Source organism: Gallus gallus, unplaced genomic scaffold, assembly GCF_016699485.2.
Source record: "Gallus gallus isolate bGalGal1 unplaced genomic scaffold, bGalGal1.mat.broiler.GRCg7b scaffold_71, whole genome shotgun sequence".
Lineage (NCBI taxonomy): Eukaryota > Metazoa > Chordata > Aves > Galliformes > Phasianidae > Gallus > Gallus gallus.
The window spans coordinates 26335-52382 of record NW_024096023.1 but is presented as its reverse complement, the minus strand read 5'-3'; the positions used below and the strand labels follow the sequence as shown (position 1 = coordinate 52382).

The following is a 26048-nucleotide window of genomic DNA, read 5'->3' as shown; positions in this document are numbered from 1 at the left end:
CCATGTTAGCACGCCCCTTGCACGCCTTGCACGCCCCTTGCACGCGCAGCCCCCCCATAGAAACCCCATAACCCCATAGAAACCCCATAACCCCATATGAACCCCATACAGACCCCATACAGACCCCATAATCCCCCTCAATCCACATTGATGACCCACATTAAACCCCTATTAATCCCAGGCTTGCATGCCCCTTGCATGCCTTGCACGCCCCTTGCACGCGCAGCCCCCCCGTACATGCCCCATAACCCCATAGAAACCCCATAACCCCATACAGACCCCATATGAACCCCATACAGACCCCATACAGACCCCATAATCCCCCTCAATCCACATTGATGACCCACATTAAACCCCTATTAATCCCAGGCTTGCACGCCCCTTGCACGCCTTGCACGCCCCTTGCACGCGCAGCCCCCCCATAGAAACCCCATAACCCCATAGAAACCCCACAACCCCATAGAAACCCCATACGAACCCCATACAGACCCCATAATCCCACCTAAATGGCATTGAAATCCCCATAGAGACCCCTATTAATCCCATGCCTGCACGCCCCTTGCACGCCTTGCACGCCCCTTGCACGCGCAGCCCCCCCGTACATGCCCCATAACCCCATAGAAACCCCATAACCCCATACAGACCCCATATGAACCCCATACAGACCCCATACAGACCCCATAATCCCCCTCAATCCACATTGATGACCCACATTAAACCCCTATTAATCCCAGGCTTGCACGCCCCTTGCACGCCTTGCACGCCCCTTGCACGCGCAGCCCCCCCCATAGAAACCCCATAACCCCACAGAGACCCCATAACCCCATACAGACCCCATACAGACCCCATACAGACCCCATAAACCCATCCAGTCTACATTGAAAACCCCATATAGACCCCTATTAATTCCATGCTTGCACGCCCCTTGCACGCCTTGCACGCCCCTTGCACGCGCAGCCCCCCCCATAGAAACCCCATAACCCCATAGAAACCACACAACCCCATACGGACCCCATACAGACCCCATACGGACCCCATAAACCCATCCAGTCTACATTGAAAACCCCATAGAGACCCCTTTTACTTCCATGCTTACACGCCCCTTGCACGCCTTGCACGCCCCTTGCACGCGCAGCCCCCCATAGAAACCCCATAACCCCATAGAAACCCCATTAACCCCATAGAAACCCCACAACCCCATACAGACCCCATATGAACCCCATACAGACCCCATACAGACCCCATAATCCCCCTCAATCCACATTGATGACCCACATTAAACCCCTATTAATCCCAGGCTTGCACGCCCCTTGCACGCCTTGCACGCCCCTTGCACGCGCAGCCCCCCCCATAGAAACCCCATAACCCCATAGAAACCCCATAGAAACCCCATAGAAACCCCATACGAACCCCATACAGACCCCATAATCCCCCTCAATCCACATTGATGACCCACATTAAACCCCTATTACTTCCATGCTTGCACGCCCCTTGCACGCCTTGCACGCCCCTTGCACGCGCAGCCCCCCCCGTACATGCCCCATAACCCCATAGAAACCCCACAACCCCATAGAAACCCCATACAGACCCCATACAGACCCCATAAACCCATCCAATCTGCATTGAAAACCACATACAGACCCCTGTTACTTCCATGCTTGCACGCCCCTTGCACGCCTTGCACACCCCTTGCACGCCTTGCACACCCCCCCATAGAACCCCCATAACCCCATAGAAACCCCACAACCCCATAGAAACCCCATACAGACCCCATACAGACCCCATAAACCCACCCAGTCCACACTGAAAATCCCATAGAGACCCCTATTAATCCCATGCCTGCACGCCCCTTGCACGCCTTGCACGCCCCTTGCACGCGCAGCCCCCCCCATAGAAACCCCATAACCCCATAGAAACCCCACAACCCCATACGGACCCCATACAGACCCCATACGGACCCCATAAACCCTCCCAATCCACACTGAAAACCCCATAGAGACCCCTATTAATCCCATGCTTGCACGCCCCTTGCACGCCTTGCACGCCCCTTGCACGCGCAGCCCCCCCATAGAAACCCCATAACCCCATCGAAACCCCATAACCCCATAGAAACCCCATATGAACCCCATACAGACCCCATAAACCCACCTAAACCGCACTGAAATCCCCATAGAGACCCCTATTAATTCCATGCTTGCATGCCCCTTGCACGCCTTGCACGCCCCTTGCACGCGCAGCCCCCCCGTACATGCCCCATAACCCCATAGAAACCCCATAACCCCATACAGACCCCATATGAACCCCATACAGACCCCATAAACCCATCCAATCTACATTGAAAACCCCATAGAGACCCCTTTTACTTCCATGCTTGCACGCCCCTTGCACGCCTTGCACGCCCCTTGCACACGCAGCCCCCCCGTACATGCCCCATAACCCCATAGAAACCCCACAACCCCATAGAAACCCCATACAGACCCCATACAGACCCCATAAACCCACCTAAACCGCACTGAAATCCCCATAGAGACCCCTATTAATCCCACGCTTGCACGCCCCTTGCACGCCTTGCACACCCCTTGCACGCGCAGCCCCCCCATAGAAACCCCATAACCCCATGGAAACCCCATAACCCCATAGAAACCCCATAAAGACCCCATACAGACCCCATAATCCCCCTCAATCCACATTGATGACCCACATTAAACCCCTATTAATCCCAGGCTTGCACGCCCCTTGCACGCCTTGCACGCCCCTTGCACGCGCAGCCCCCCCCATAGAAACCCCATAACCCCATAGAAACCCCATACAGACCCCATACAGACCCCATAAACCCACCTAAACCGCACTGAAATCCCCATAGAGACCCCTATTAATCCCACGCTTGCACGCCCCTTGCACGCCTTGCACACCCCTTGCACGCGCAGCCCCCCCATAGAAACCCCATAACCCCATGGAAACCCCATAACCCCATAGAAACCCCATAAAGACCCCATACAGACCCCATAATCCCCCTCAATCCACATTGATGACCCACATTAAACCCCTATTAATCCCAGGCTTGCACGCCCCTTGCACGCCTTGCACGCCCCTTGCACGCGCAGCCCCCCCCATAGAAACCCCATAACCCCATAGAAACCCCATACAGACCCCATACAGACCCCATAAACCCATCCAGTCTACACTGAAAACCCCATATAGACCCCTATTAATTCCATGCCTGCACGCCCCTTGCACGCCTTGCACGCCCCTTGCACGCGCAGCCCCCGCCATAGAAACCCCATAACCCCATAGAAACCCCATAACCCCATACGGACCCCATACAGACCCCATACAGACCCCATAAACCCTCCCAATCCACACTGAAAACCCCATAGAGACCCCTATTAATCCCATGCCTGCACGCCCCTTGCACGCCTTGCACGCCCCTTGCACACCCAACCCGCCCCCCTTTGGCCCCACCAGACCCCTTGCACGCCCCTTGCACACCCAACCCCCCTACCCCACCCCCTCTTGGCCCCCTCCCCTTCCCCCTTGCACACCCCTTGCACACCCCAAACCCCTTGCACGCCCCTTGCAAGCCCCACCAGACCCCCTCAGTCCCCTCCCCAGCCCCCTTGCACACCCCTTGCACACTCGTGCACACCCAAACCCCATCCACACCCCATACCCCTCCCCCAGACCCCCTCGGCCCCCCTTGCACACCCCTTGCACAACCCTTACACACCCAACCCGCCCCCCTTGGCCCCCCCAAGCCCCTTGCACGCCCCTTGCACACTCGTGCACACCCAAACCCCATCCACACCCCATACCCCTCCCCCAGACCCCCTCGGCCCCCCCTTGCACACCCCTTGCACACCCCTTACATACCCAACCCGCCCCCCTTGGCCCCCCCAAGGCCCTTCCACACCCCATACCCCCCCCCAAAGCCCCCTTGGCCCCCTTGCACACCCCCTTGCACACCCCTTGCACAACCCTTGCACAACCCTTACACACCCAACCCGCCCCCCTTGGCCCCCCCAAGGCCCTTGCACGCCCCTTGCACACCCCAAACCCCTTCCATACCCCATCGCCCCCCTCCCCCCAAAGACCCCTTGCCCCCCCCCCCCCCTCCCCGGCCCCCTTGCACGCCCCTTGCACACTCGTGCACACACCTTGACGTTGTGCATGTTGATGACGCTGCCGCAGTCGTCCAGGTACTGTTTCAGGTCCCGATCCTGGAACCCCAAAAAGAAGGCAGAAAAGGGGGTTTGGGGGGCACTTTTTGAGGGGGTATTGGGATTTTTGGGGTCACTCGGGGGGGTTTTGGGGTCCCAAAGGGGATTTATGGGGTCCCATGGGGGATTTTTGGGGTCCCAAAGGGGATTTATGGGGTCCCAGATGTCATTTTTGGGGCCCCATGGGGGATTTGGGGATCCCAGACGTCACTTTTTGTGTCACTTTTGGGGTCCCAGATGTCATTTTAGGGGTCCCATGGGGGCATTTGGGGTTCGAGATGTGAATTTTGGGGTCCCCGATGTCATTTTTGGGGTCCCCGTGTGGGATTTTGGGGCTCTTTGGAGTCCTGTGGGGTTTCTAAGAGGGATTTTTGGGGTCCCCAACATCATTTTTGGGGTCCCATGGGGGATTTTTGGGGTCCCACAAGGGGATTTTGGGGTTCTATGGGGGATTTTGGGGTCCCAGATGTCATTTTGGGGTCCCCGTGTGGGATTTTGGGGTCCCATGGGGGAATTTTGGGGTCCCAGATGTCATTTTTGGGGATCTATGGGGGATTTTGGGGTCCCACAAGAGGATTTTGGGGTTCCAGTTGACACTTTTGGGGTCCCAGATGTCATTTTTGGGGATCTATGGGGGATTTTGGGGTCCCACAAGAGGATTTTGGGGTTCCAGTTGACACTTTTGGGGTCCCAGATGTCATTTTTGGGGTCCCATGGGGGATTTTTGGGGTCCCAGAAGGGGATTTTGGGGTTCTATGGGGGCATTTGGGGTCCCATGGGGGATTTTTGGGGTCTCCGTGTGGGATTTTGGGGTCCCATGGGGGATTTTTGGGGTCCCAGATGTCATTTTTGGGGATCTTTGGGGGATTTTGGGGTCCCACAAGAGGATTTGGGGGTTCCAGTTGATACTTTTGGGGTCCCAGATGTCATTTTTGGGGTCCCATGGGGGATTTGGGGATCCCAGACGTCACTTTTTGTGTCACTTTTGGGGTCCCAGATGTCATTTTTGGGGTCCCATGGGGGCATTTGGGGTCCGAGATGTGAATTTTGGGGTCCCCGATTCCATTTTTGGGGTCCCCGTGTGGGATTTTGGGGCTCTTTGGAGTCCTGTGGGGTTTCTAAGAGGGATTTTTGGGGTCCCCAACATCATTTTTGGGGTCCCATGGGGGATATTTGGGGTCCCAGAAGGGGATTTTGGGGTTCTATGGGGGATTTTGGGGTCCCAGATGTCATTTTGGGGTCCCCGTGTGGGATTTTGGGGTCCCAGATGTCATTTTTGGGGTCCCATGAGGGCATTTGGGCCCCGAGATGTGATTTTTGGGGTCCCTGATGTGATTTTTGGGGTCTCCGTGTGGAATTTTGGGGTTCCAGAGGGGCTTTGGGGGGGGGAAATGGGGGATTTTGGGGTTCCAGACGTGATTTTGGGGTCCCAAAGGGGATTTTTGGGGTCCCAGATGTCATTTTAGGGGTACTATGGGGGATATTTGGGGTCCCAGATGTGAATTTTGGGGTCCCCGTGTGGGATTTTGGGGCTCTTTGGAGTCCTGTGGGGTTTCTAAGAGGGATTTTTGGGGTCCCCAACATCATTTTTGGGGTCCCATGGGGGATTTTTGGGGTCCCACAAGGGGATTTTGGGGTTCTATGGGGGATTTTGGGGTTCCAGATGTCATTTTGGGGTCCCCGTGTGGGATTTTGGGGTCCCATGGGGGAATTTTGGGGTCCCAGATGTCATTTTTGGGGATCTATGGGGGATTTTGGGGTCCCACAAGAGGATTTTGGGGTTCCAGTTGACACTTTTGGGGTCCCAGATGTCATTTTTGGGGTCCCATAAAGGCATCTGGGCCCTGAGATGTGATTTTTGGGGTCCCTGATGTGATTTTTGGGGTCTCCGTGTGGAATTTTGGGGTTCCAGAGGGGCTTTGGGGGGGGACATGGGGGATTTTGGGGTTCCAGACGTGATTTTGGGGTCCCAAAGGGGATTTTTGGGGTCCCAGATGTCATTTTTGGGGTCCCATGGGGGATTTGGGGATCCCAGACATCACTTTTTGTGTCACTTTTGGGGTCCCAGATGTCATTTTAGGGGTACTATGGGGGCATTTGGGGTTCGAGATGTGAATTTTGGGGTCCCAGATGTCATTTTTGGGGTCCCCGTGAGGGATTTTGGGGCTCTTTGGGGTCCTGTGGGGTTTCTAAGTGGGATTTTTGGGGTCCCAGATGTCATTTTTGGGGTCCCCGTGTGGGATTTGGAGTCACTTTGGGGGTCCCTTTTGGGGTCCCAGATGTCATTTTTGGGGTCCCATGGGGGCATTTGGGGTCACTTTTGGGGTCCCAGATGTCATTTTTGCGGTCCCATGGGGGCATTTGGGGTCCCAGATGTGAATTTTGGGGTCCCCGATTCCATTTTTGGGGTCCCCGTGTGGGATTTTGGGGCTCTTTGGAGTCCTGTGGGGTTTCTAAGAGGGATTTTTGGGGTCCCCAACATCATTTTTGGGGTCCCATGCGGGATTTTTGGGGTCCCAGAAGGGGATTTGGGGGTTCTATGGGGGCATTTGGGGTCCCATGGGGGATTTTTGGGGTCTCCGTGTGGGATTTTGGGGTCCCATGGGGGATTTTTGGGGTTCTATGGGGGCATTTGGGGTCCCAGATGTCATTTTGGGGTCCCCGTGTGGGATTTTGGGGTCCCATGGGGGAATTTTGGGGTCCCAGATGTCATTTTTGGGGATCTATGGGGGATTTTGGGGTCCCACAAGAGGATTTTGGGGTTCCAGTTGACACTTTTGGGGTCCCAGATGTCATTTTGGGGTCCCCATGTGGGATTTTGGGGTCCCAAAGGGGATTTATGGGGTCCCTGATGTCATTTTTGGGGCCCCATGGGGGATTTGGGGATCGCAGACGTCATTTTTTGTGTCACTTTTGGGGTCCCAGATGTCATTTTTGGGGTCCCATGGGGGCATTTGGGGTCCCAGATGTGAATTTTGGGGTCCCAGATGTCATTTTTGGGGTCCCCGTGTGGGATTTTGGGGCTCTTTGGAGTCCTGTGGGGTTTCTACGAGGGATTTTGGGGTCCCAGATGTCACTTTTGGGGTTGTATGGGGAATTTCGGGGTCCCTGACGTCATTTTTGGGGTCCTCGAGTGGGATTTTGGGGTCTCTTCGGGGTCCCTTTTGGGGTATCTAAGAGAGATTTTTGGGGTCTCAGATATCCTATTTGGTTCTATGGGGGCATTTGGGGTCCCCAATGTCATTTTTGGGGTCCCATGGGGGCATTTGGGGTTCGAGATGTGAATTTTGGGGTCCCAGATGTCATTTCTGGGGTCCCCGTGTGGGATTTTGGGGCTCTTTGGAGTCCTGTGGGGTTTCTAAGAGGGATTTTTGGGGTCCCAGATGTCATTTTTGGGGTCCCATGGGGGCATTTGGGGTCCCAGATGTCATTCTGGGGTCCCCGTGTGGGATTTTGGGGCTCTTTGGGGTCCTTTGGGGTTTCTAAGTGGGATTTTTGGGGTCCCAGATGTCATTTTTGGGGTCCCATGGGGGCATTTGGGGTCCCAGATGTGAATTTTGGGGTCCCCGATGTCATTTTTAGGGTCCCCGTGTGGGATTTTGGGGCTCTTTGGAGTCCTGTGGGGTTTCTAAGAGGGATTTTTGGGGTCCCATGGGGCATTTTTGGGGTCCCAAAGGGGATTTTTGGGGTCCCACAAGAGGATTTTGGGGTTCCAGTTGACACTTTTGGGGTCCCAGATGTCATTTTGGGGTCCCCATGTGGGATTTTGGGGTCCCAAAGAGGATTTTTGGGGTCCCAGATGTCATTTTTGGGGTCCCATGGGGGATTTGGGGATCCCAGACGTCACTTTTTGTGTCACTTTTGGGGTCCCAGATGTCATTTTTGGGGTCCCATGGGGGATATTTGGGGTCCCAGAAGGGGATTTTGGGGTTCTATGGGGGCATTTGGGGTCCCAGATGTCATTTTGGGGTCCCCGTGTGGGATTTTGGGGTCCCATGGGGGATTTTTGGGGTCCCAGATGTCATTTTTGGGGATCTATGGGGGATTTTGGGGTCCCACAAGAGGATTTTGGGGTTCCAGTTGACACTTTTGGGGTCCCAGATGTCATTCTGGGGTCCCCATGTGGGATTTTGGGGTCCCAAAGGGGATTTATGGGGTCCCAGATGTCATTTTTGGGGCCCCATGGGGGATTTGAGGATCGCAGACGTCATTTTTTGTGTCACTTTTGGGGTCCCAGATGCCATTTTTGGGGTCCCATGGGGGCATTTGGGGTCCCAGATGTGATTTTTGGGGTCCCTGATGTGATTTTTGGGGTCTCCGTGTGGAATTTTGGGGTTCTATGGGGGCTTTGGGGGGGGAAATGGGGGATTTTGGAGTCCCATGGGGGATTTTTGGGGTCCCAAAGGGGATTTTTGGGGTCCCAGATGTCATTTTTGGGGTCCCATGGGGGATTTGGGGATCCCAGACGTCACTTTTTGTGTCACTTTTGGGGTCCCAGATGTCATTTTAGGGGTACTATGGGGGCATTTGGGGTTCGAGATGTGAATTTTGGGGTCCCAGATGTCATTTTTGGGGTCCCCGTGAGGGATTTTGGGGCTCTTTGGGGTCCTGTGGGGTTTCTAAGTGGGATTTTTGGGGTCCCAGATGTCATTTTTGGGGTCCCCGTGTGGGATTTGGAGTCACTTTGGGGGTCCCTTTTGGGGTCCCAGATGTCATTTTTGGGGTCCCATGGGGGCATTTGGGGTCACTTTTGGGGTCCCAGATGTCATTTTTGCGGTCCCATGGGGGCATTTGGGGTCCCAGATGTGAATTTTGGGGTCCCCGATTCCATTTTTGGGGTCCCCGTGTGGGATTTTGGGGCTCTTTGGAGTCCTGTGGGGTTTCTAAGAGGGATTTTTGGGGTCCCCAACATCATTTTTGGGGTCCCATGCGGGATTTTTGGGGTCCCAGAAGGGGATTTGGGGGTTCTATGGGGGCATTTGGGGTCCCATGGGGGATTTTTGGGGTCTCCGTGTGGGATTTTGGGGTCCCATGGGGGATTTTTGGGGTTCTATGGGGGCATTTGGGGTCCCAGATGTCATTTTGGGGTCCCCATGTGGGATTTTGGGGTCCCAAAGGGGATTTTTGGGGTCCCAGATGTGATTTTTGGGGTCCCATGGGGGATTTAGGGATCCCAGACGTCACTTTTTGTGTCACTTTTGGGGTCCCAGATGTCATTTTTGGGGATCTATGGGGGATTTTGGGGTCCCACAAGAGGATTTTGGGGTTCCAGTTGACACTTTTGGGGTCCCATGGGGGCATTTGGGGTTCGAGATGTGAATTTTGGGGTCCCAGATGTCATTTTTGGGGTCCCCGTGTGGGATTTGGAGTCACTTTGGGGGTCCCTTTTGGGGTCCCTGATGTCATTTTTGGGGTCCCATGGGGGCATTTGGGGTCCCCGTGTGGGATTTTGGGGTTCTATGGGGGATTTTTGGGGTCCCCGCCGCCATTTTTGGGGTCCCCGTGTGGGATTTTGGGTCCCCGTGTCGGATTTTGGGGTCCCATGGGGGCATTTGGGGTCACTTTTGGGGTCCCAGATGTCAGTTTTGGGGTCCCATGGGGGCATTTGGGGTCCCTGATGTCATTTTGGGGTCCCATTGGGGCATTTGGGGTCCCTTTTGGGGTCCCCTTTGGGGTCTCATGGGGGCATTTGGGGTCCCAGATGTGATTTTTGGGGTCCCAGATGTCAGTTCTGGGGTCCCATGGGGGCATTTGGGGTCCCTGATGTCATTTTGGGGTCCCATGGGGGCATTTGGGGTCCCCGTGTGGGATTTGCGGTCTGTTTGGGGGTCCCTTTTGGGGTCTGAGATGTCATTTTTGGGGTGCCCGTGTGGGATTTAGGGGTTCTAAGGGGGATTTTTGGGGTCCCCGCCGCCATTTTTGGGGTCCCCGCCGCCATTTTTGGGGTCCCCGTGTGGGATTTGGGGTCACTTTTGGGGTCCCCTTTGGGGTCTCATGGGGTCACTTTTGGGGTCCCAGATGTCATTTTTGGGGTCCCATGGGGGCATTTGGGGTCCCCGCCGCCATTTTTGGGGTCCCATGGGGGCATTTGGGGTCCCTTTTGGGGTCCCTTTTGGGGTCCCCTTTGGGGTCTCATGGGGGCATTTGGGGTCCCCGCCGCCATTTTTGGGGTCCCCGCCGCCATTTTTGGGGTCCCCATGTGGGATTTTTGGGGTTCTATGGCGGATTTTTGGGGTCCCCGCCGCCATTTTTGGGGTCCCCGTGTGGGATTTGGGGTCACTTTGGGGTCCCTTTTGGGGTCTCATGGGGGCATTTGGGGTCCCTTCCGCCATTTTTGGGGTCCCTGTGTGGGATTTTGGGGTCCCCGCCGCCATTTTTGGGGTCCCCATGTGGGATTTTGGGGTCCCATGGGGGCATTTGGGGTCTGTTTGGGGTCCCTTTTTGGGGTCCCAGATGTCATTTTTGGGGTCCCATGGGGGCATTTGGGGTCCCTGATGTCAGTTTTGGGGTCCCATTGGGGCATTTGGGGTCCCTTTTGGGGTCCCCTTTGGGGTCTCATGGGGGCATTTGGGGTCCCTTCCGCCATTTTTGGGGTCCCTGTGTGGGATTTTGGGGTCCCCGCCGCCATTTTTGGGGTCCCACGGGGGCATTTGGGGTCTGTTTGGGGTCCCTTTTGGGGTCCCCGCCGCCATTTTTGGGGTCCCTGTGTGGGATTTGGGGTCCCTTTTGGGGTCCCCTTTGGGGTCTCATGGGGGCATTTGGGGTCCCTTCCGCCATTTTTGGGGTCCCATGGGGGCATTTGGGGTCCCAGATGCCATTTTTGGGGTCCCCGTGTGGGATTTGGGGTCACTTTGGGGTCCCTTTTGGGGTCCCCTTTGGGGTCTCATGGGGGCATTTGGGGTCCCCGCCGCCATTTTTGGGGTCCCCGTGTGGGATTTGGGGTCCCTTTTGGGGTCCCTTTTGGGGTCCCATGGGGGCATTTGGGGTCCCAGATGCCATTTTTGGGGTCCCCGTGTGGGATTTGGGGTCACTTTGGGGTCCCTTTTGGGGTCCCTTTTGGGGTCTCATGGGGGCATTTGGGGTCTCCGTGTGGGATTTTGGGGTCCCCGTGTGGGATTTTGGGTCCCCGTGTGGGATTTTGGGGTCCCATGGGGGCATTTGGGGTCCCAGATGTCAGTTTTGGGGTCCCATGGGGGCATTTGGGGTCCCTTTTGGGGTCCCCTTTGGGGTCCCTTTTGGGGTCCCTTTTGGGGTCTCATGGGGGCATTTGGGGTCCCAGATGCCATTTTTGGGGTCCCCGTGTGGGATTTGGGGTCACTTTGGGGTCCCTTTTGGGGTCCCTTTTGGGGTCCCATGGGGGCATTTGGGGTCCCCGCCGCCATTTTTGGGGTCCCCGCCGCCATTTTTGGGGTCCCCGTGTGGGATTTGGGGTCACTTTGGGGTCCCTTTTGGGGTCCCCTTTGGGGTCTCATGGGGGCATTTGGGGTCCCCGCCGCCATTTTTGGGGTCCCCGTGTGGGATTTGGGGTCACTTTGGGGTCACTTTTGGGGTCCCTTTTGGGGTCCCTTTTGGGGTCTCATGGGGGCATTTGGGGTCCCAGATGCCATTTTTGGGGTCCCCGTGTGGGATTTGGGGTCACTTTGGGGTCCCTTTTGGGGTCCCTTTTGGGGTCCCATGGGGGCATTTGGGGTCCCCGCCGCCATTTTTGGGGTCCCCGTGTGGGATTTGGGGTCACTTTGGGGTCCCTTTTGGGGTCCCCTTTGGGGTCTCATGGGGGCATTTGGGGTCCCCGCCGCCATTTTTGGGGTCCCCGTGTGGGATTTGGGGTCACTTTGGGGTCCCTTTTGGGGTCCCTTTTGGGGTCCCTTTTGGGGTCCCATGGGGGCATTTGGGGTCCCAGATGCCATTTTTGGGGTCCCCGTGTGGGATTTGGGGTCACTTTGGGGTCCCTTTTGGGGTCCCTTTTGGGGTCTCATGGGGGCATTTGGGGTCTCCGTGTGGGATTTTGGGGTCCCCGTGTGGGATTTTGGGTCCCCGTGTGGGATTTTGGGGTCCCATGGGGGCATTTGGGGTCCCAGATGTCAGTTTTGGGGTCCCATGGGGGCATTTGGGGGCACTTTTGGGGTCCTTTTGGGGTCTCATGGGGGCATTTGGGGTCCCTTCCGCCATTTTTGGGGTCCCCATGTGGGATTTTTGGGGTCCCATGGGGGCATTTGGGGTCCCCGCCGCCATTTTTGGGGTCCCCGTGTGGGCATTTGGGGTCCCTTTTGGGGTCCCTTTTGGGGTCTCATGGGGGCATTTGGGGTCCCAGATGTGATTTTTGGGGTCCCATGGGGGCATTTGGGGTCCCAGATGTCATTTTGGGGTCCCCGTGTGGGATTTGGGGTCACTTTTGGGGTCCCTTTTGGGGTCTCATGGGGGCATTTGGGGTCCCCGTGTGGGATTTGGGGTCCCCGTGTGGGATTTTGGGGTCCCATGGGGGCATTTGGGGTCACTTTTGGGGTCCCAGATGTCAGTTTTGGGCTCCCATGGGGGCATTTGGGGTCCCTGATGTCATTTTCGGGTCTCATGGGGGCATTTGGGGTCCCTTTTGGGGTCCCTTTTGGGGTCTCATGGGGGCATTTGGGGTCCCAGATGTGATTTTTGGGGTCCCAGATGTCAGTTTTGGGGTCCCATGGGGGCATTTGGGGTCCCCGCTGCCATTTTTGGGGTCCCCCTGTGGGATTTTGGGTCCCCGTGTGGGATTTTGGGGTCCCATGGGGGCATTTGGGGTCTGTTTGGGGTACCTTTTGGGGTTCCAGATGTCATTTTTGGGGTCCCATGGGGGCATTTGGGGTCCCTTTTGGGGTCCCAGATGTCAGTTTTGGGGTCCCATGGGGGCATTTGGGGTCCCAGATGTCATTTTTGGGGTCCCATGGGGGCATTTGGGGTCCCAGATGTCAGTTTTGGGGTCCCATGGGGGCATTTGGGGTCCCTTTTGGGGTCCCCTTTGGGGTCTCATGGGGGCATTTGGGGTCCCCGTGTGGGATTTTGGGGTCCCATGGGGGCATTTGGGGTCCCAGATGCCATTTTTGGGGTCCCCGTGTGGGATTTGGGGTCACTTTGGGGTCCCTTTTGGGGTCCCTTTTGGGGTCCCTTTTGGGGTCCCATGGGGGCATTTGGGGTCCCAGATGCCATTTTTGGGGTCCCCGTGTGGGATTTGGGGTCACTTTGGGGTCCCTTTTGGGGTCCCCTTTGTGGTCCCATGGGGGCATTTGGGGTCCCCGGCGCCATTTTTGGGGTCCCCGTGTGGGATTTGGGATCCCTTTTGGGGTCCCTTTTGGGGTCCCTTTTGGGGTCTCATGGGGGCATTTGGGGTCCCTGCCGCCATTTTTGGGGTCCCCGTGTGGGATTTTGGGTCCCCGTGTGGGATTTTGGGGTCCCATGGGGGCATTTGGGGTCCCAGATGTCAGTTTTGGGGTCCCCGTGTGGGATTTGGAGTCACTTTGGGGTCCCATTTGGGGTCCCTGATGTCATTTTTGGGGTCCCATGGGGGCATTTGGGGTCCCAGATGTCAGTTTTGGGGTCCCATGGGGGCATTTGGGGTCCCAGATGTCAGTTTTGGGGTCCCATGGGGGCATTTGGGGTCCCAGATGTCATTTTGGGGTCCCCGTGTGGGATTTGGGGTCACTTTTGGGGTCCCTTTTGGGGTCTCATGGGGGCATTTGGGGTCCCCGTGTGGGATTTGGGGTCCCCGTGTGGGATTTTGGGGTCCCATGGGGGCATTTGGGGTCTGTTTGGGGTCCCTTTTGGGGTCCCAGATGTCATTTTTGGGGTCCCAGATGCCATTTTTGGGGTCCCCGTGTGGGATTTGGGGTCACTTTGGGGTCCCTTTTGGGGTCCCATGGGGGCATTTGGGGTCCCCGCCGCCATTTTTGGGGTCCCCGAGTGGGATTTGGGGTCACTTTGGGGTCCCTTTTGGGGTCCCTTTTGGGGTCTCATGGGGGAATTTTGGGTCCCCGTGTGGGATTTTGGGGTCCCAGTGTGGGATTTTGGGTCCCCGTGTGGGATTTTGGGGTCCCATGGGGGCATTTGGGGTCCCTGATGTCATTTTGGGGTCCCATGGGGGCATTTGGGTCACTTTTGGGGTCCCTTTTGGGGTCCCCTTTTGGGGTCTCATGGGGGCATTTGGGGTCCCCGTGTGGGATTTTGGGGTCCCCGTGTGGGATTTTGGGTCCCTGTGTGGGATTTTGGGGTCCCATGGGGGCATTTGGGGTCCCAGATGCCATTTTTGGGGTCCCCGTGTGGGATTTGGGGTCACTTTGGGGTCCCTTTTGGGGTCCCTTTTGGGGTCCCCTTTGGGGTCTCATGGGGGCATTTGGGGTCCCCGCCGCCATTTTTGAGGTCCCCGTGTGGGATTTGGGGTCCCTTTTGGGGTCCCTTTTGGGGTCTCATGGGAGCATTTGGGGTCCCCGCCGCCATTTTTGGGGTCCCCGTGTGGGATTTTGGGTCCCCGTGTGGGATTTTGGGGTCCCATGGGGGCATTTGGGGTCTGTTTGGGGTCCCTTTTGGGGTTCCAGATGTCATTTTTGGGGTCCCATGGGGGCATTTGGGGTCCCTTTTGGGGTCCCAGATGTCAGTTTTGGGGTCCCATGGGGGCATTTGGGGTCCCAGATGTCATTTTGGGGTCCCATGGGGGCATTTGGGGTCCCAGATGTCAGTTTTGGGGTCCCATGGGGGCATTTGGGGTCCCTTTTGGGGTCCCCTTTGGGGTCTCATGGGGGCATTTGGGGTCCCCGTGTGGGATTTGGGGTCACTTTGGGGTCCCTTTTGGGGTCCCTTTTGGGGTCCCCCTTTGGGGTCTCACGAGGTACTCGAAGACGAGCGTGAGGCAGCTCTGCGTGTGAATGATGTCGTGCAAGGTGACCACGTTGGCGTGCTTCAGGTCCTTCAGCAGCGACACTGCGGGCACAGCACTCGTGAAAACAGCCCCCCGCCCCCTCGTGAAAATACCCCCCCTCGTGAAAATGGCCCCCCACCCCCTTGTGAAAATGGCCCCCAACCCGATGTGAAAATAACTCCCCACCCCCTCGTGAAAATGGCCCCCCCACCCCTTGTGAAAATGGCCCCCCACCCCCTCGTGAAAATGGCCCCCCCACCCCCTCGTGAAAATAACCCCCCAGCCCCTCGTGAAAATGGCCCCCCCTCAGGGAAATAACCCCCCTCGTGAAAATGGCCCCCACCCCCTTGTGAAAAATATCTCCCCTCGTGAAAATGGCCGTCCACCCCCTCGTGAAAATATCTCCACTCGTGAAAATGGCCCCCACCCCCTCGTGAAAATGGCCCCCAACCCCTCGTGAAAATGCCCCCCTTGTGAAAATGCCCCCACCCCCTCGTGAAAATATCTCCACTCGTGAAAATGGCCCCCACCCCCTCGTGAAAATGGCCCCCACCCCTTGTGAAAATGCCCCCCAACCCCACATGAAAATAACTCCCCACTCCCTCGTGAAAATGGCCCCCCACCCCCTCGTGAAAATGGCTCCCACCCTCTAGAGAAAATGGCCCCCCACCCCCTCGTGAAAATAACCCCCCACCCCCTCGTGAAAATGGCCCCCCACCCCCCTCGTGAAAATGGCCCCCCACCCCCTCGTGAAAATGGCCCCTCCTCAGGGAAATAACCCCCCTCGTGAAAATGGCCCCCCACCCCCTCGTGAAAACGCCCCCCCACCCCCTCGTGAAAATGGCCCCCCACCCCCTCGTGAAAATGGCCCCCCACCCCCTCGTGAAAATAACCCCCGACCCCCTTGTGAAAACGGCCCCCCACCCCTTCGTGAAAATACCCCCCCTCGTGAAAATGGCCCCCACCCCTTGTGAAAATGGCCTCCACCCCCTCGTGAAAACGCCCCCCCCACCCCCTTGTGAAAATGGCCCCCCACCCCACGTGAAAATAACTCCCCCTCGTGAAAATGGCCCCCACCCCCTTGTGAAAAATATCTCCCCTCGTGAAAATGGCCGTCCACCCCCTCGTGAAAATATCTCCACTCGTGAAAATGGCCCCCACCCCCTCGTGAAAATGGCCCCCAACCCCCTCGTGAAAATGGCCCCCTTGTGAAAATGCCCCCACCCCCTCGTGAAAATATCTCCACTCGTGAAAATGGCCCCCACCCCCTCGTGAAAATGGCCCCCACCCCTTGTGAAAATGCCCCCCAACCCCACATGAAAATAACTCCCCACTCCCTCGTGAAAATGGCCCCCCACCCCCTCGTGAAAATGGCTCCCACCCTCTAGAGAAAATGGCCCCCCACCCCCTCGTGAAAATAACCCCCCACCCCCTCGTGAAAATGGCCCCCCACCCCCCTCGTGAAAATGGCCCCCCACCCCCTCGTGAAAATGGCCCCTCCTCAGGGAAATAACCCCCCTCGTGAAAATGGCCCCCCACCCCCTCGTGAAAACGCCCCCCCACCCCCTCGTGAAAATGGCCCCCCACCCCCTCGTGAAAATGGCCCCCCACCCCCTCGTGAAAATAACCCCCGACCCCCTTGTGAAAACGGCCCCCCACCCCTTCGTGAAAATACCCCCCCTCGTGAAAATGGCCCCCACCCCTTGTGAAAATGGCCTCCACCCCCTCGTGAAAACGCCCCCCCACCCCCTTGTGAAAATGGCCCCCCACCCCACGTGAAAATAACTCCCCCTCGTGAAAATGGCCCCCACCCCCTTGTGAAAAATATCTCCCCTCGTGAAAATGGCCGTCCACCCCCTCGTGAAAATATCTCCACTCGTGAAAATGGCCCCCACCCCCTCGTGAAAATGGCCCCCTTGTGAAAATGCCCCCACCCCCTCGTGAAAATATCTCCACTCGTGAAAATGGCCCCCACCCCCTCGTGAAAATGGCCCCCACCCCTTGTGAAAATGCCCCCCAACCCCACATGAAAATAACTCCCCACTCCCTCGTGAAAATGGCCCCCCACCCCCTCGTGAAAATGGCTCCCACCCTCTAGAGAAAATGGCCCCCCACCCCCTCGTGAAAATAACCCCCCACCCCCTCGTGAAAATGGCCCCCCACCCCCCTCGTGAAAATGGCCCCCCACCCCCTCGTGAAAATGGCCCCTCCTCAGGGAAATAACCCCCCTCGTGAAAATGGCCCCCCACCCCCTCGTGAAAACGCCCCCCCACCCCCTCGTGAAAATGGCCCCCCACCCCCTCGTGAAAATGGCCCCCCACCCCCTCGTGAAAATAACCCCCGACCCCCTTGTGAAAACGGCCCCCCACCCCTTCGTGAAAATACCCCCCCTCGTGAAAATGGCCCCCACCCCTTGTGAAAATGGCCTCCACCCCCTCGTGAAAACGCCCCCCCCACCCCCTTGTGAAAATGGCCCCCCACCCCACGTGAAAATAACTCCCCCTCGTGAAAATGGCCCCCACCCCCTTGTGAAAAATATCTCCCCTCGTGAAAATGGCCGTCCACCCCCTCGTGAAAATATCTCCACTCGTGAAAATGGCCTCCACCCCCTCGTGAAAACGCCCCCCCACCCCCTTGTGAAAATGGCCCCCCACCCCACGTGAAAATAACTCCCCCTCGTGAAAATGGCCCCCACCCCCTTGTGAAAAATATCTCCCCTCGTGAAAATGGCCGTCCACCCCCTCGTGAAAATATCTCCACTCGTGAAAATGGCCCCCACCCCCTCGTGAAAATGGCCCCCAACCCCCTCGTGAAAATGGCCCCCTTGTGAAAATGCCCCCACCCCCTCGTGAAAATATCTCCACTCGTGAAAATGGCCCCCACCCCCTCGTGAAAATGGCCCCCACCCCTTGTGAAAATGCCCCCCAACCCCACATGAAAATAACTCCCCACTCCCTCGTGAAAATGGCCCCCCACCCCCTCGTGAAAATGGCTCCCACCCTCTAGAGAAAATGGCTCCCCACCCCCTCGTGAAAATAACCCCCCACCCCCTCGTGAAAATGGCCCCCCACCCCCCTCGTGAAAATGCCCCCTCCCCCCGCGTGAAAATAACCCCCCTCGGGGAAATACCCCCCCACCCCCTCGTGAAAATATCCCCGTCGTGAAAATACCCCCCCTTGTGAAAATATGCCCGTCGTGAAAATGGGCCCCCCTCGTGAAAATTACCCCCCCTCGGGGAAATAACACCCCTTGTGAAAGTATCTCCCCTCGTGAAAATGGCCCCCCCACCCCCTCGTAGAAATGGCCCCCCCACCCCTTGTGAAAACGGCCCCCCACCCCCTCGTGAAAATACCCCCCCACCCCCTTGTGAAAGTATCTCCCCTTGTGAAAATGCCCCCCCCACCCCCTTGTGAAAATGGCCCCCCACCCCCTCGTGAAAATGGCCCCCACCCCCTTGTGAAAGTATCTCCCCTTGTGAAAATGGCCCCCCACCCCTTCGTGAAAATGGCCCCCCACACCCTCGTGAAAACGGCCCCCCACCCCTTGTGAAAATGGCCCCCCACCCCTTCGTGAAAATGGCCCCCACCCCCTGTCGTGAAAATGCCTCCCGTCGTGAAAATGCCCCTAACCCTTGTGTAACGCCCCAAACCTACGTGTAAGAACAGTCAGAAACTCCCACATCCTCGTGCAAGAGCCACAAATACCCGTGTAAGGACTCTCACAAACCCCAGATCCTCGTGCAAGAGCCCCAAACCCTCGTGTAAGGACTCTCTCAAACCCCATGTCTTCATTCAAGAACCCCAAACTCTTGTGCAACAGCCCCAAACCCTCGTGCAAACCACCCAAATCTCACTACAGAGCTCCCAGGACCCCCAAACTCACACTCAAAGCCCTCGCAAATGGTGCAAGAGCCTCCAAACCCTCGTGTAAGAACTCTCAGGAGCCCCATATCCTCGTGCAAGAGCCCCAAACCCTCGTGTAAGGACTCTCACAGACCCCAAACTCTTGTGCAACAGCCCCAAACCCTCGTGCAAACCACCCAAACCTCATCACAGAGCTCCCAGGACCTCCAAACTCACACTCAAAGCCCCCCCAAAAAGTGCAAGAGCCTCCAAACCCTCGTGCAAGAGCCCCATATCCTTGTTCAGGAGCCCCAAACCCTCGTGCAAGAGCCCCAAACCCTCGTGTAAGAACTCTCAGAACACCATATCCTCGTGCAAGAGCCCCATATCCTTGTTCAGGAGCCCCAAACCCTCATGTAAGACCCCCAAACCCTCATGTAAGAACTCTCAGAAACCCCATATCCTCGTGCAAACCACCCAAACCTCACTACAGAGCTCCCAGGACCCCCAAACTCACACTCAAAGCCCTCGCAAATGGTGCAAGAGCCTCCAACCCCTCGTGCAAGAGCTCCAAACCCTCGTGTAAGGACTCTCACAACCCCATATCCTTGTGCAACAGCCCCTAACCCTCGTGTAAGACCCCCAAACCCTCATGTAAGAACTCTCAGAAACCCCATATCCTCGTGCAAGAGCCCCAAATCCTTGTGTAAGGACTCTCAGAAACCCCATATCCTCGTGCAAGAGCCCCAAACCCTCTTGTAAGAACTCTCAGAACCCCATATCCTCGTGCAAGAGCCCCACATCCTTGTTGAGGAGCCCCAAACCCTCATGCAAGAGCTACAAACCCTCGTGTAAGGACTCTCACAAACCCCATATCCTCGTGCAAACCACCCAAATCTCACTACAGAGCTCCCAGGACCCCCAAAATCACACTCAAAGCCCTCGCAAATGGTGCAAGAGCCTCCAACCCCTCGTGCAAGAGCCCCAAACCCTCGTGTAAGAACTCTCAGAACCCCATATCCTCGTGCAAGAGCCCTATATCCTTGTTCAGGAGCCCCAAACCCTCGTGCAAGAGCTACAAACCCTCGTGTAAGGACTCTCATATACCCCATATCCTCGTGCAAACCACCCAAATCTCACTACAGAGCTCCCAGGACCCCCAAACTCACATTCAAAGCCCTCGCAAATGGTGCAAGAGCCTCCAACCCCTCGTGCAAGAGCTCCAAACCCCCGTGTAAGGACTCTCACAACCCCATATCCTTGTGCAACAGCCCCTAACCCTCGTGTAAGACCCCCAAACCCTCATGTAAGAACTCTCAGAAACCCCATATCCTCGTGCAAGAGCCCCAAACCCTCGTGTAAGGACTCTCAGAACCCCATATCCTCGTGCAAGAGCCCCACATCCTTGTTCAGGAGCCCCAAACCCTCGTGCAAGAGCTACAAACCCTCATGTAAGGACTCTCACAAACCCCATATCCTCGTGCAAAGCACCCAAACCTCATCACAGAGCTCCCAGGACCCCCAAACTCACAGTCAAAGTCCCCCCAAAAAGTGCAAGAGCCTCCAAACCCTCGTGCAAGAGCCCCAAACCCTCGTGTAAGGACTCTCACAACCCCATATCCTTGTGCAACAGCCCCTAACCCTCGTGTAAGACCCCCAAACCCTCATGTAAGAACTCTCAGAAACCCCATATCCTCGTGCAAGAGCCCCAAATCCTTGTGTAAGGACTCTCAGAAACCCCATATCCTCGTGCAAGAGCCCCAAACCCTCTTGTAAGAACTCTCAGAACCCCATATCCTCGTGCAAGAGCCCCATATCCTTGTTCAGGAGCCCCAAAACATTGTGCAAGAGCTACAAGCCCTCATGTAAGGACTCTCACAAACCCCATATCCTCGTGCAGGAGCCACAAACCCTCGTGTAAGAACTCTCAGAAACCCCCACATCCTCGTGCAAGAGCCCCATATCCTCGTGCAAACCACCTAAACCTCATCACAGAGCTCCCAGGACCCCCAAAATCACACTCAAAGCCCTCGCAAATGGTGCAAGAGCCTCCAACCCCTCGTGCAAGAGCCCCTAACCCTCGTGTAAGATCTCTCAGAACCCCATATCCTCGTGCAAGAGCCCCATATCCTTGTTGAGGAGCCCCAAACCCTCGTGCAAGAGCTACAAGCCCTCGTGCAAGGGCTCTCACAAACCCCATATCCTCGTGCAGGAGCCACAAACCCTCGTGTAAGAACTCTCAGAATCCTGACACACTTGTGCAAGAGCCCCTAACCCTCGTGCAAACCACCCAAACCTCACCACAGAGCTCCCAGGACCCCCAAACTCACACTCAAAGCCCTCGCAAATGGTGCAAGAGCCTCCAACCCCTCGTGCAAGAGCCCCAAACCCTCGTGTAAGGACTCTCACAACCCCATATCCTTGTGCAACAGCCCCTAACCCTCGTGTAAGACCCCCAAACCCTCATGTAAGAACTCTCAGAACCCCATATCCTCGTGCAAGAGCCCCAAATCCTTGTGTAAGGACTCTCAGAACCCCCATATCCTCGTGCAAGTGCCCCAAATCCTTGTGTAAGGACTCTCAGAAACCCCATATCCTCGTGCAAGAGCCCCATATCCTTGTTCAGGAACCCCAAACCCTCGTGCAAGAGCTACAAGCCCTTGTGTAAGGACTCTCATATACCCCATATCCTCGTGCAAACCACCCAAATCTCACTACAGAGCTCCCAGGACCCCCAAACTCACACTCAAAGCCCTCGCAAATGGTGCAAGAGCCCCAAACCCTCGTGCAAGAGCCCCAAACCCCCGTGTAAGGACTCTCACAACCCCATATCCTTGTGCAACAGCCCCTAACCCTCGTGTAAGACCCCCATATCCTCGTGCAAACCACCCAAACCTCACCACAGAGCTCCCAGGACCCCCAAACTCACACTCAAAGCCCTCGCAAATGGTGCAAGAGCCCCAAACCCTCGTGCAAGAGCCCCAAACCCCCGTGTAAGGACTCTCACAACCCCATATCCTTGTGCAACAGCCCCTAACCCTCGTGTAAGACCCCCAAACCCTCATGTAAGAACTCTCAGAAACCCCATATCCTCGTGCAAGAGCCCCAAACCCTCGTGTAAGAACTCTCAGAACCCCATATCCTCGTGCAAGAGCCCCATATCCTTGTTCAGGAGCCCCAAACCCTCATGTAAGACCCCCAAACCCTCATGTAAGAACTCTCAGAAACCCCATATCCTCGTGCAAACCACCCAAACCTCACTACAGAGCTCCCAGGACCCCCAAACTCACACTCAAAGCCCTCGCAAATGGTGCAAGAGCCTCCAACCCCTCGTGCAAGAGCCCCAAACCCTCGTGTAAGGACTCTCACAACCCCATATCCTTGTGCAACAGCCCCTAACCCTCGTGTAAGACCCCCAAACCCTCATGTAAGAACTCTCAGAACCCCATATCCTCGTGCAAGAGCCCCAAATCCTTGTGTAAGGACTCTCAGAAACCCCATATCCTCGTGCAAGAGCCCCATATCCTTGTTCAGGAGCCCCAAACCCTCGTGCAAGAGCTACAAGCCCTTGTGTAAGGACTCTCATATACCCCATATCCTCGTGCAAACCACCCAAATCTCACTACAGAGCTCCCAGGACCCCCAAACTCACACTCAAAGCCCTCGCAAATGGTGCAAGAGCCCCAAACCCTCGTGCAAGAGCCCCAAACCCCCGTGTAAGGACTCTCACAACCCCATATCCTTGTGCAACAGCCCCTAACCCTCGTGTAAGACCCCCAAACCCTCATGTAAGAACTCTCAGAAACCCCATATCCTCGTGCAAGAGCCCCAAACCCTCGTGTAAGAACTCTCAGAACCCCATATCCTCGTGCAAGAGCCCCATATCCTTGTTCAGGAGCCCCAAACCCTCGTGCAAGAGCTACAAGCCCTCGTGTAAGAACTCTCAGAAACCCCATATCCTCGTGCAAGAGCCCCAAACCCTCGTGTAAGAACTCTCAGAAACCCCCACATCCTCGTGCAAGAGCCCCATATCCTTGTTGAGGAGCCCCAAACCCTCGTGCAAGAGCTACAAACCCTCGTGTAAGGGCTCTCATATACCCCATATCCTCGTGCAAAGCACCCAAACCTCACCACAGAGCTCCCAGGACCCCCAAACTCACACTCAAAGCCCTCGCAAATGGTGCAAGAGCCTCCAACCCCTCGTGCAAGAGCCCCAAACCCCCGTGTAAGGACTCTCACAACCCCATATCCTTGTGCAACAGCCCCTAACCCTCGTGTAAGACCCCCAAACCCTCATGTAAGAACTCTCAGAACCCCATATCCTCGTGCAAGAGCCCCAAACCCTCTTGTAAGTACTCTCAGAACCCCATATCCTCGTGCAAGAGCCCCAAATCCTTGTTCAGGAGCCCCAAACCCTCGTGCAAGAGCGACAAACCCTCGTGTAAGGACTCTCATATACCCCATATCCTCGTGCAAACCACCCAAATCTCACTACAGAGCTCCCAGGACCCCCAAACTCACACTCAAAGCCCTCGCAAATGGTGCAAGAGCCTCCAACCCCTCGTGCAAGAGCCCCAAACCCTCGTGTTAGGGCTCTCACAAACCTATATCCTCATGCAACAGCCCCAAACCCTCGTGTAAGAACTCTCAGAAACCCCCACATCCTCGTGCAAGAGCCCCATATCCTCGTGCAAACCACCTAAACCTCATCACAGAGCTCCCAGGACCCCCAAAATCACACTCAAAGCCCTCGCAAATGGTGCAAGAGCCTCCAACCCCTCGTGCAAGAGCCCCAAACCCTCGTGTAAGAACTCTCAGAAACCCCCACATCCTCGTGCAAGAGCCCCATATCCTTGTTGAGGAGCCCCAAACCCTCGTGCAAGAGCTACAAGCCCTCGTGTAAGGGCTCTCATATACCCCATATCCTCGTGCAAAGCACCCAAACCTCATCACAGAGCTCCCAGGACCCCCAAACTCACACTCAAAGCCCTCGCAAATGGTGCAAGAGCCCCAAACCCTCGTGCAAGAGCCCCAAACCCCCGTGTAAGGACTCTCACAACCCCATATCCTTGTGCAACAGCCCCTAACCCTCGTGTAAGACCCCCAAACCCTCATGTAAGAACTCTCAGAAACCCCATATCCTCGTGCAAACCACCCAAATCTCACTACAGAGCTCCCAGGACCCCCAAACCCACACTCAAATCCCTTGCAAATGGTGCAAGAGCCTCCAACCCCTCGTGCAAGAGCTCCAAACCCTCGTGTTAGGGCTCTCACAAACCTATATCCTCATGCAACAGCCCCAAACCCTCGTGTAAGATCTCCCAGAACCCCATATCCTCGTGCAAGAGCCCCATATCCTTGTTCAAGAGCCCCAAACCCTCGTGCAAGAGCTACAAGCCCTTGTGTAAGGACTCTCACAAACCCCATATCCTCGTGCAGGAGCCCCTAACCCTCGTGTAAGACCCCCAAACCCTCATGTAAGAACTCTCAGAAACCCATATCCTCGTGCAAGAGCCCCATATCCTTGTTCAGGAGCCCCAAACCCTCGTGCAAGAGCTACAAACCCTCGTGTAAGGACTCTCATATACCCCATATCCTCGTGCAAACCACCCAAACCTCACCACAGAGCTCCCAGGACCCCCCAAACTCACACTCAAAGCCCCCCCAAAAAGTGCAAGAGCCTCCAACCCCTCGTGCAAGAGCCCCAAACCCTCGTGTAAGGACTCTCACAACCCCATATCCTTGTGCAACAGCCCCTAACCCTCATGTAAGACCCCCAAACCCTCATGTAAGAACTCTCAGAAACCCCATATCCTCGTGCAAGAGCCCCAAACCCTCTTGTAAGAACTCTCAGAACCCCATATCCTTGTGCAAGAGCCCCAAATCCTTGTTCAGGAGCCCCAAACCCTCGTGCAAGAGCGACAAACCCTCGTGTAAGGACTCTCATATACCCCATATCCTCGTGCAAACCACCCAAATCTCACCACAGAGCTCCCAGGACCCCCAAAATCACACTCAAAGCCCTCGCAAATGGTGCAAGAGCCTCCAACCCCTCGTGCAAGAGCCCCAAACCCTCGTGTAAGAACTCTCAGAATCCTGACACACTTGTGCAAGAGCCCCTAACCCTCGTGCAAGAGCCACAAACCCTCGTGCAAACCACCCAAACCTCACCACAGAGCTCCCAGGACCCCCCAAACTCACACTCAAAGCCCCCCCAAAAAGTGCAAGAGCCTCCAAACCCTCGTGCAAGAGCCCCAAACCCTCGTGTTAGGGCTCTCACAAACCTATATCCTCGTGCAAGAGCCCCAAACCCTCGTGTAAGAACTCTCAGAAACCCCATATCCTCGTGCAAGAGCCCCATATCCTCGTGTAAGAACTCTCAGAAACCCATATCCTCGTGCAAGAGCCCCATATCCATGTTGAGGAGCCCCAAACCCTCGTGCAAGAGCTACAAACCCTCGTGTAAGGACTCTCATATACCCCATATCCTCGTGCAAACCACCCAAATCTCACTACAGAGCTCCCAGGACCCCCAAACTCACACTCAAAGCCCTCGCAAATGGTGCAAGAGCCTCCAAACCCTCGTGCAAGAGCCCCAACCCCCCGTGTAAGGACTCTCACAACCCCATATCCTTGTGCAACAGCCCCTAACCCTCGTGTAAGACCCCCAAACCCTCGTGCAAGCCACTCAAACCTCACCAGAGAGCTCCCAGGACCCCCAAAATCACACTCAAAGCCCCACCAGACGGCGCGAGAGCCTCCAACCCCTCGAGCAAGACCCCAAACCCTCGTGTAAGAACTCTCAGAACCCCCATATCCTCGTGCAAGAGCTACAAACCATCATGTAAGGACTCTCATATACCCCATATCCTCGTGCAAACCACCCAAACCTCACCACAGAGCTCCCAGGACCCCCAAACTCACACTCAAAGCCCTCGCAAATGGTGCAAGAGCCCCAAACCCTCGTGCAAGAGCCCCAAACCCCCGTGTAAGGACTCTCACAACCCCATATCCTTGTGCAAGAGCCCCAAACCCTCGTGCAAGAGCCCCAAACCCTCGTGCAAACCACCCAAACCTCACCACAGAGCTCCCAGGACCCCCAAACTCACA

The 26048-nt window shown here is 56.3% G+C and overlaps 1 protein-coding gene across 1 annotated transcript in view; it reads right to left on the bottom strand.

The window, feature by feature from the left end:
* LOC112530990 (cyclin-dependent kinase 16-like) overlaps positions 1–26048 on the bottom strand; it is a gene marked incomplete at both ends in the record, with an annotated part of 58926 nt that overhangs the window by 15700 nt on the left and 17178 nt on the right. Inside the window, 2 exons of the mRNA XM_040657256.1 lie at positions 4155–4217; positions 15064–15158. Coding sequence (XP_040513190.1) covers positions 4155–4217; positions 15064–15158 — 158 coding nt within the window. The remainder of the gene's footprint in view (positions 1–4154; positions 4218–15063; positions 15159–26048) is intronic.